This window comes from Pseudophryne corroboree, chromosome 5, assembly GCF_028390025.1.
Source record: "Pseudophryne corroboree isolate aPseCor3 chromosome 5, aPseCor3.hap2, whole genome shotgun sequence".
Classification (NCBI taxonomy): Eukaryota; Metazoa; Chordata; class Amphibia; order Anura; family Myobatrachidae; genus Pseudophryne; species Pseudophryne corroboree.
The window spans coordinates 768,031,966-768,043,005 of record NC_086448.1 but is presented as its reverse complement, the minus strand read 5'-3'; the positions used below and the strand labels follow the sequence as shown (position 1 = coordinate 768,043,005).

General features: G+C 49.0%; 1 protein-coding gene across 1 annotated transcript; it reads left to right on the top strand.

Annotated features, from left to right (window-relative positions):
- Positions 1 to 9,505: 9,505 nt before the first annotated feature.
- On the top strand, positions 9,506 to 10,821 carry LOC134929675 (kinesin-like protein KIF19). Its single transcript, XM_063925255.1, has one exon. The coding sequence runs from the start codon at positions 9,592 to 9,594 to the stop codon at positions 10,819 to 10,821; it is 1,230 nt and encodes a 409-aa protein (XP_063781325.1). The 5' UTR covers positions 9,506 to 9,591.
- The last annotated feature ends 219 nt before the right edge of the window (positions 10,822 to 11,040 follow it).

Genomic DNA, 11,040 nt, shown 5'->3' with positions numbered 1-11,040 from the left:
CGGCGACATCCCAAGAAAAAAAAAAACGACACTGGGCAGCCACCTCATTGGTGTGTTGGAAGAGCTGCTAATTATTTTTAAAATATTGATAGTTCCATCTAACTCCTTGATACGTTAAATAACTTTAACATTTAAACCTGGGCAATGTCGGGTACAGATGGAGCCGCGCTCATCTGAGGCGGCTCCATCGCAGGCGCGCACTCCTGGCGTGACTGGGCAATCAGTCCGCCTGGTCACTCCTGGAGTGCACAGAGACGCTCCCATTGTGAGAGTCTCTATCTGGGCGCACGGACTGAAACGCTCTCCATTCAAGTGAACGGGATGCGTCTCCGTCACGCCCGGCCGGGTGGAGACGTTGTCAGAGATAGGCGCGCCCCTAGTTACAGACGCAACCGCGACTAGCATGGCTCCATCTGTACTTCAGCTGCTTATACATCATTTGTGATGTTCGTGGTTTCAGTTCATTATGTGTCACAATGACATTTTCTTGCATCCTTATGTATTGTATTCTTGTTTTGTGGCATGGGGGCATATTCATTATGAAAAAAACTGAGAAATAAGAATTTTTAGTTTTTAATTCTCACCCTTACATTTCACAATTTTTGATCATGATTCCCTTATAAAAATATCACTTCCGAAAAAACTGCTATTTTTGCGAAGCAGCTTTTCGGGAAAATAAGATGATATTTATATTAATTTATTTATTTGTGAGCTCTAGTGAAATGGGGCAATTTGTTTTAAATCAAAAATACAGTAATGCAATCACTAAAGCACTATTACTGTACTTCTTTAAATGCACTTTAACCTACTGTATGGCTGCTAGGAGTGTGTGTGCCTTGATTTGACAGCTGTTAGTAGCTAGCAAGCATAGGTGGTGACAGACCACAATAGGAAATTTTGAATTGAGTGGGCATGACTCTGAGTGGGCACAGTCCAAAGTCTCTGCAGATAGGGTGACCAGGCGGCCCAGGGCACTTAAGATATACGGGGGCCATACCCCTCCAGTTCTTCTCAGCACACACCCTGCTAGTGACTGCTAGATGCCAGATACATGCAACACCCGGCCAGCCTGTTCTTCTCCTGCTGGCATTGCACCCATTTCTGCTCCTCAATCAACTCACTGCTGTGCTGAGGCTGGCACTGGAGCAGAGCCGGCCCTAACCAATATGATGCCCTAAGCAAGATTTTGGCTGGTGCTCCCTAGTGCCACCGCTGGTTCCGCCTCTGATCTTGCACCTCTTTCCCAGCACCATCACCCCTCACCCATAGCAGTCCTTATTTTGGTATTTGTACCCCCTATATTTTAAATAGGAACAGTTCGCACATTTGGCGCACAGCCCAAAAAGGGGTGTGTTTTTGCTGACAAGGGACATGGCCACACAATAGTAACCCCAATTCCAATTACGCCACACAGTACTGCAACTTTATTCACATTTGATCATGTGATAGTGTCCATAATTCATATTACATCCCACAGTAGTATCACTTTACCTTATAAACGTTACTCCTCACAGTAGAGCCACTTATTCACATTACATCACACTGAATTGCTCCTTATTCACATTACACCACAACCTATTGCTCTTTATTCACATTAGACGACACAGTAGTGCCCTTTCTATACGCAATGCCACATAGTAGAGCACCTTATACACATAATGCCACACATTAGTAATGCGTTTATACACAATTCCACACAGTAATGTCCCTTACACATATGAGACACATTAATAATGTCCTTAAACATAATGCGCCTTACACATTATGACAACCTTTATTAATGCCCTTTTACACATAATGTCCTTTACATATATGCTGCACATTATTAATGCCCTTATACACATATTGATACACATAGTGCCCCCTACACATTTGCTGCACATTATTAGTGCCCCTATACACATAATGACACACATACAGTAGTACCCTGTTACACATATGCCACACATTATTAATGCCCTTATACACATAATGACACACATAGTGCCCTTTACACATATGTTGCACATTATTAATGCATTTTTGCATGACACACATAATGCTCCTTACACATATTCCGAACACTACTGCACAACCAACCCACTCACATGCACACAGCAATCACTCTGCCACTAACACTGTGACCTCTGCCTCTGCTTGGATACAGATGTGTCCTCATAAATCGTGCCTCAATGCTAATGTCGGGCACCTTTTTTTTATGAAAATGCATCTTATTTGCATTGCTGTGTGGCTAGGATGCACAAGCAGCTTCTGCTGATTAAAATGATATGCAGCATGCCAATATACTGTGTGAGACTGTGGCTGTATCTGCATATGAAATGCTACACACAGAATATAGGCATGCCGCATATCATTTTAATCAGCAGAAGCTGCTGATGCCCCTAGGCATATCAAATGCCCCAGGCAATTGCCTAGTTTGCCTATGCCTATGGCCGGCTCTGTACTGGAGAGTGTCAACGCTAAGGTGGAGTGGACTGTGGACAACACAGTCTAGTATCCTAATCATGATGGGGTAAATGTATGAAACGCCGTTATTGGGGGGGGGGGGGGATGCACTGATACCACAATCTAAAAAGTTGCACTGATCCTTCTGACACTTGCAGCTATTGATTTCGCCAGCTGCAGGTGTCGATGCCCATAAACCACAACAGTGACAGCGCTGTAGCAGTTGCCAGCTCCGGGCTGCATGCGAGATCTAGGGAGAGTAGCGAGATCTTAGACATGCACACTGGAGCCGACCGGTGGAGAGACATGTGCTGTGTGCTCTAGCAGTGATTGTCGGAGGGAAGAGTTTGCACTCCCCCACTTCTGCATCTGAGATGGTAACACATCTCGGCGCTGCTGCTTCCTGCTTCGCCTTGGTAAAGAGGCGAAGCAGAAAGCATTATACCCGCACTTATTCCTCCCAGTATCTGCACTCTGCAGGCAGGTCAATGCAGAGGTATGCAGCCTGCTACTCCTCCTTGCCAGAGCTGCATCCCAGAATCCGTGTAGGGGGCAGAGCTGTTGTAGCGTCTATCTCCTCGAGTGTCCGCAAACTGAGCTGAGACACTTGCAACTCCCTCTACCGTGCGCTGTGTGATGGCCCCTGGATTAGCCCCTTCCTCTCAGGCAGCGCAAGAACAGATGCTGCTCATTTCCAGTCTCCGCCACGCTGCTGTTGATGGGAGATCACCAAACCTGGGACAAAGTACTGTAGCTCTGTTTTCCCAGCCTACACCCCTCTCACTGCCCATCTGTACCCTTCGCTACATGTCCCCTTTCAGTATCAAATAACAAAAAATCTGGCCCCATAAGTCCCACCTAACAATAACTAAAGCTTCACATGTAGGTACGGGTGGTCGTCTGTATGCCGAATGTCGGGATCCCGGCGCACAGTATACCGGCGCCGGAATCCCGACACCCGGCATACCGACAACTATTCTCCCTCGTGGGGGTCCACGACCCCCCTGGAGGGAGAATAAAATTGTGTGGTGCGCGTAGCGCGCCACCGTGCCCGCAAGGGTCTCCTTTGCGCTCGCCACGCTATCGGTATGCCGGCGGTCGGGCTCCCGGCACTGGTATGCTGGCCGCCGGGAGCCCGACCGCCGGCATACCGTACGACACCCGTAGGTACATATTGTGCAGGAGCCTGTCTGAATTCTAATCGTTGCTGGCATTAAGAACCGCGTACTTATGGGGTTTTATATATATATATATATATATATATATATATATATATATATATATAAAAACACAGTAGTATCTTTATCTCGCGCCAACCTAGAAGCGGCACCACGGGAGAGATCTTTGTTGGGAGACCTCAAAAGCATACAAGAATAAACACAAATTCCCAAGTGCGCTAATGTGGAATGTAATGACACAGTTCTTCCAGCATTATTTTTGTCGGAATGTAGACTGGAGGGTATTTGAATCTGGGGACCTGTAACAGACACCCCTCACCAAATAGTCACCCAAACAAGAGGCCAACAGGCCAATTAGTAAAAAGTTATTTTAATAACGTATACACAGTTCAAAGTATAAAATTGTGTCAATAAAATGCAACCAAAAGAGTACACAGCCAACACGTTTGTAAGGTGGAATCTAGATATCCCCTCACCTTTTGCAAGGTGCGAGCTCGACAGGGAGTATCTTTACAGACTAGGTTGTGATTCTCTGACTGACAAATCCAACGCGTTTCGTCTTATCGACTTCATCAGGGGTAACGAATATAGGAAAAAGCTAATTTGCTCATGATGAATTAATATAAAGGATCATAACCTCAAATGTATGATTAGTCAGAATCTCCTATATCTGGACTTAGTGGATGAAGCTCTTATATCAGGGCTCCTGATTAGAGCTTAAGAGGTATTCCTTCTTAAATGTGTAATCGATTGGATAATGGTGTTTTGTATAAACTACCTTAAAACTAATTGGGCGTAAATCCTTACAGGGTCGCCTAGGAATACTATTGGTTATAATCTCTTAGGAGTGCTGACAACCATATGTCGGCATTTTTGCAAACTACCTAAAGTGTGGTGTCCAATTTTAAATTCAAGACTATTTCTGATTCGGATGTTGACCCACGTACAACGAAATTCAAGAATTATATAGCTGGTTTAACAATCTCAAAAGTGTAAGTGGTGTGGCTTCCTCAATAGGTCTCACAGAATAGATCCTGGGAGAGATTTGGCTGCATGTGGAAGTCACAGAATATATATATATATATATATATATACAAACAAATCTGGAAAACCACAGCACTCACCACCCCAGAAGCGGGGTGCAGTGTCTGCATTCACCACTCACAAGGTGGTGTGCATGCAGCCCATGGCCACCAACCCAAATACATACAGACAGAAAGTTCAGCACTCACCATAGCAAGCTTGCTATGGTGAGTGCTGAACTTTCTGTCTGTATATATATATATATATATATATGGGATCGGTATGGGATCCCAGCACACGGGATGGCAAATGTCAGTATACTGACATTGGTATCCCGTGCACCAGAATGCCAGCTCGCCGCAGGTTCTAGTCTTCCTCTATTGGTGTCGTGGTCACCAACAGAGGGAGAATCACCTACTTCACCGGTATTCCGACGGTGGGCTAGTATGGTGGGCAGTACCCATGTCGGGATCCTGACGTCGGTATTGAGACAGCCAGGATCCTGATGGGCGGGGTTTCAACTGCATACCATATATAAATATATATATATTATTATTACTAGGTGCTCATCGCTCCCTACGGGCGCTCTTCACACTGTCGCAAGGGGCTACGCCCCCTTAAGCCTTGCACGGCCTTTGGGCGTGCAATATGTTGATTATATGGAGTATTACCTCCAAACATAATTGTGTGATTGGTTAAATATTGCGCAGATAAAGGGCATGTGATGGTTAAGGGGCCTTAGCCCCTTGCGACTGTGTGAACAGCGCAAGCAGGGGATGATGAACACCTAGTAGGTGCTGTGATTGGGGGTGTGGCGGGTGCAGGGGAGACACGGATGGTGGCGTGGGGCTAGGGGTGTTGCGGGTGGGCGAGGGGTGGTTGTAGGAGTGCTTCGAGTGGTGGAGGGGCGGTTGAGGGGGGGGGGCTGCGGATGGAGTCTGTAGGTGCTGCGGGTGAAGGGGGTGGGGGAGGGGCGGTTGTAGGAGTGCTTCGAGTGGTGGAGGGGCGGTTGAGGGGGGGGGACTGCGGATGGAGTCTGTAGGTGCTGCGGGTGAAAGGGGTGGCAGATGGGGGAGGAGGCCGGAGGTGCTGTGGATGGGGGAGTGTCGGGTGCGGGATCGACATGGATGGGGGAGGGTGTCGTGGGGTGCGGTGAGTGGGGGAGAGAGTCCTGAGGCACCGTGGTGTGGGGGGTAGCGTGTGTGGTGCGGGCGGGGTGGTTGAGGGGGTGCGGTGGGTGGGGGAGGGCCGGGTATGTGGGTTGCGTGGTTGGGGGAAGGGCGGATGCTGGGGTGCCATGGTGGGGGAGGTGGACAGGAGCCACCATGGGTGTAGGAGGGCGGGATGAGGGTCCGATGATGCTGCGGTTGTGGGATTGCATGAGGTGCCATGTATGACCCCACATGTAACAATGTCTCCCTAGTTGCAGGATACAAATAATGGCCATCATCATCTAGTGCTCCCTGCCCTGCCATTATGTCAGGAGCAGGGACATTGCATGTGACTTGGCAGCAGCAGTGACCCTGGTGCAGCTGGATGGGACACTTCCCCGGTGTTGACACCAGGCAGAGAGAGAGGATTTGACTCGTTGTGCGGGGCCGAGGCCAAACCCGGGCGCTCCCCTCGCGTAGGTGCAGGGCCGGGAGGAGGGAGCAGGGATGGCGATAAGCCGCAGTGCTATCGCTGTGCGCTCTGATCTCTGCGGTGGCTGCCGCCTCCTGCTGCACGGCACCCATCGGAAACACAGCATCAGGCAGGCCAGGAGAGGGGAGGAGGAAGGCGGAGGGCAGCTCTTACCTGCTCCCGACACCGCACGCCGCTGATCACCCGCTCATGCGAGACGGATGGGTGAGGACAACGGGGCGGTGCAGGGGGGTCGGTCTTGGAGGCGGGGTGATGGCGGTTTGTGTCTGTAACCTATAGATTAGGCCAGATCTGTGACTCCGCCCAGTATTGTGACTCCACCCAGCATTAGCAAATGAGTCACAAAGTCACAGATCTGGGCTAATATATAGGAGATTCTTTATTTATGTGGCGCCACAAGGGTTCCACAGCACACAATTACAGAGTACATAAACAAATAATCAAAACAGGAAAACAGTGACATAGTTGAAGACAATATAGGACAAGTACAGGGTAAATAAATATAGCTATATTAGCAGATGACAATGACATAAGTATCAGGTGGCAGAGGACTGCTGGATTTGGTGCAGTTGAAGATTATTAAAGTAAGCACATGAGGGAAGAGGGCCCTGCTCGTGAGAGCTTACATTCTAAAGGGGAGGGACAGACAGACAGGGGTGACACAGACGGGGTAGACAGTGTGGGGCAGAGGGTTAGGATGAGATTTGGCTGGGTTTGGTGAAGAAGTGGGTCTTCAGAGCCCATACACACACACAGCCCATACACACACAGACTAACAAACCCGGCATATAATGGTGCACCTTAGTATCACCCCACACACACTTGCTTGGCTCCACCCTGTCTTTGGAAACCCGCACACACAACTCCTGCATTTGCTCTTGCAGATACTGACTAAACTGCCAGCCCGGGTCTAAGTGCTGATCTCAGCGTGGCTACAATGTCAGCAGTGACAGTCACATGACTGCCGTGTGCTGTGATGTCACCAGCCAGTGCAGCACCTGCTCTCGGGTGGCTCCTCCCTGGCTCTAGTCCCTTCATCCCCTCCTAGTCAGCAATGCAATATCTCACCCCTTTTGTTTCGGGTGCATGTCACCACATTTATCAACCACAGCTACGGATCCTAGGAGTTATGTGAGTCCTGTATTAATCCATGTAATTGATAGACTATGTCCAGCTAACAGTGAGGGAGCACAAGTATCCAGCAGTAATGGGACAACAAGTCCCAGCACACCTTGTGCTCAGTGAACTGTATTGCGATCCCAAAGGTGTCGTCTGTATGGTATGGTAGTCACTGATTCCACTGATACCATGTGCTGTCTGTGCGATATGGCAGATGATAGGATGCTCTCTGTGTGGTATGGCACTGAGTGGCATGCTGTCTATGTGGTATGGCAGTCATTGAATTTGCATCATTGCAGTCACTGCAATGATGTCCGTATAGCACTGATGCCTACAATCATAGGCGTAACTATAGTGGGTGCAAGGGCAGGACCATCTTTACATCAATGTAGTCCACTGGGCAAAGCAATGTACAGGTTCCACTTACTGGTTTTGGTGCTTTCCACGGGACAAGGTGCTATTGGCTGCAATGGCTCTGATGTCTTGAGGGGACCTTGTTGCTATCAGTGGTGGTGATGCCTGTGGGGGTGGCTTGGTGCTGTTGTCATTGATGGTTGGGAGGGGGTTGCTACAGACTGCAGCGGCTCTGATGTCCTCGAGGGGGGGTGTGGAAGCTACTTTTGGTGGCGAAAGCGGTACTACTCGTGGTGGCAGTGATGTCTGCAGGGGGCGGGTCCTTGTAATCCTGTGGTCCATGGGCAATTGCATTAAGTCCAATGTAAAAGATGGCTCTGTGCAAGCGGTGCCAATGTTATGGGGGCAAGAGGCTTATCGTTGGATACCAATTTCCCAGATTTGCCTGTTAAGCAATTGTGTCTGATCCATTGCCCAGCCTGACCTGTGTGATGTTACATTGTCAGTGAGAGGAGTGTGTAGTGGATGTTATAATGATAAGGGAGCACTGTAATGTGGCATCATTTGAACTGTAATGTGTCATACTCTTATATGCTCAATGTAATGAGCAAGAACCCTCCTTCCCTAACAAATTGAATACACTCCATATATATCTATCTGTATCTACTGCCTGTGTCGTCACCCTTCCCCTAACTACAGCCTACCTGGATTCCATGCTAGGGTCATGTTTAGTGTCTTTTAAAAAAAAATATTTGTAGGGTGCATTCTCTATTTGACAGCAGCAGCTGTGGAACTTCTAAAAGGCCACCTCCTCATTTTAACCTGAGGGGCGGGGGGTGGGAAGGGAGTAGGCAGAAATTTTGCCTAGGGTGCCGAGAAACCTTGCATTGGCCCTGACTGTATACGCGTGTAGTGTTTACTGTGTGTGTATATGCAGTGGTGTGTGTGTGTGTGTGTGTTTGCAGTGTGTACATGTGGTGGTAGGCAGGGGTTAAAGTGGGCCTGAATGGTGTTCCGTCAGCTGTATGTGGAGCCAGTATGGGTTCCTCCTCCTCTGCCAGCCCTCCTTTCCCGGCAATGGGACTATCTGTACAGGCAGGACTGTCTCCTCTCTGTGAGCCACTGCTCCAGCATTCATAGATGTGGTGGTGGTCCTCTTATGATGGTGCTGGTCTGTGGCGGTAATGAGACCACAAGGAGAGGAGCCGGTGGCACACTGAGAGGAGACAGGACCAAAGCGGATGCCTATAGGAAAAATCAGTGACACATGAGGTAAGTGTGTGTGTGTGGGGGGATGGGTTGGGGCATTTATTATGTGTATAAGCTGCACAGTTAATAAGGGCATGGGATGCATTCATTTGACCGACCGTCAGGGGACCGACAGTCACATAACCTCCCCCTACATCCCGCTCTCTCTCAATCCCGATGGTTGGAATGTCAACCAACAGGGACTAGTCCCACTCATGGGTGTCCACGACACCCATAGAGCGTGAATAGATCCCGTGGCCAGCGCAGGTCACCACTGAGCCCGCAGCCTGGCGAGGGCACTACAGGCACACTACTTGGCGCACTGACACTACAGGAAGTCTCATTGGGAGTTGTTTTTGCCGTCTGAGACTGCAGACCAGGCTGCAAATAGCAGAGATCTGGCTTTCTGTAGGAAGTCACTCCCTGCCTTTCAGGCAGCCCTGTCTGGCGTCTATGGGCTGCAGCCGATGCAGTCCATAGAAGCCGGCGTTTTGCGCATGCACAGTCCTGTGGCCTCTTGTGCGCATGCACTGGTCCAGATAATTTTCTTACGCTTTTCTGATATTAGAATCGAGAGAAGATGAATACTGAACAGAAGAACGCTATAGACCATCAGGTGACTGTGGCTCTGCGCATCCGTCCATTTAATTTGATGGAGACTAAGAATCGAGCCCAGTGCATCATACACCAACTTGGTCCGCAGACGCTGCTACTGAAGGACCCTGGCGAGGATCCTTATGACGTACTGCGCTCGAGCAGGACAAGAGAAACAACATTCACCTTTAACCACGTGTTCAATCAGGCAGCTACTCAGGAAAATGTATATGATTCCACGATGAAGAACATAGTGGATGACATCCTAGCTGGGTACAATGCTGCCATATTCGCCTACGGCCCAACAGGCACAGGGAAGACCTATACTATGATGGGTAAGCCTCGCGAGCCCGGAATGATTTATCGCACCCTGAAGGACCTGTATAAGACGATTGAGGAGACCGGAAGGAGAGATAATTTCTCTTTATCATTGTCATATGCTGAGATCTACAATGAAACAATCCGGGACCTATTAAGACCTTCTTCTGGATCTTTGGCCCTCAGAGAAGATCCTTATGGTGGTAACACCAAAATACTAGGGATTACTGCGTTCTCCCCTAGCACTCCTGAGGAGGCCATGAATCTGCTGAAGATGGGAAATAAGCGGCGCTCTGAAGCAACAACAACAGCTAATAAGACCTCATCACGCTCCCATGCCATATTACAAATCACCATAAAACAAACAGGCAGTGATGGAGTTAGCACAGGCCGCCTGTACATGGTGGACCTGGCAGGATCAGAGCGGGCAAGCCAGACTACCAACAGTGGCAAGACCATGAAAGAAGGAGGTTACATCAACCGCTCCCTTCTCGCCCTCAGGAAGTGCATCATGGCACTGCGCGAGAAACCAGGCAGCCATATAAACTATCGGGACAGTAAACTGACCTGGCTGCTAAAGGGTGCACTGAGCGGGAAAAGCAGAATGGTTATGATTGCACATGTCAGCCCTGCAGATAGTGCCTTTGAAGAGTCACGCAGCACAATGACCTATGGGAGCAAGGCCAAATTCATCCAGACACGGGTGGAGAGAAACAGTGTCCCCCATGGTACTGCTAAGAGGGGCAGGGGGGACAAAGTGCTACGGAAAGACATGCAGTTTATTATGAGACGCACTATGGCACCGCTGATTAATTTGCCCCGTGTAGTCCCTATGGCAAAGAATATACAGTGTGTACAAGAGATCAAGGCTACAGCTCGTGCCAGTGCAAATTCTTAAACATATCTAGAATTAGCACGTAGATGGCTGTAGAAACACCACTTGGGCCGGCAGAAACACCACTTGGGCCGGCAGAACCACCACTTGGGCCGGCCGGCAGGAACACCGTTGGTGGTAAAGGTGATTATAAAAAAAAAAAATGAGAGCTGGGGATTAGGGCTACTGGCGACACCCCAAGAAAAAAAAAAAACGACACTGGGCAGCCACCTCATTGGTGTG

Coding starts and splice junctions, on each gene's coding strand:
- LOC134929675 (XM_063925255.1), top strand. CDS start 9,592: ATGAATACTGAACAGAAGAACGCTATAGACCATCAGGTGACTGTGGCT.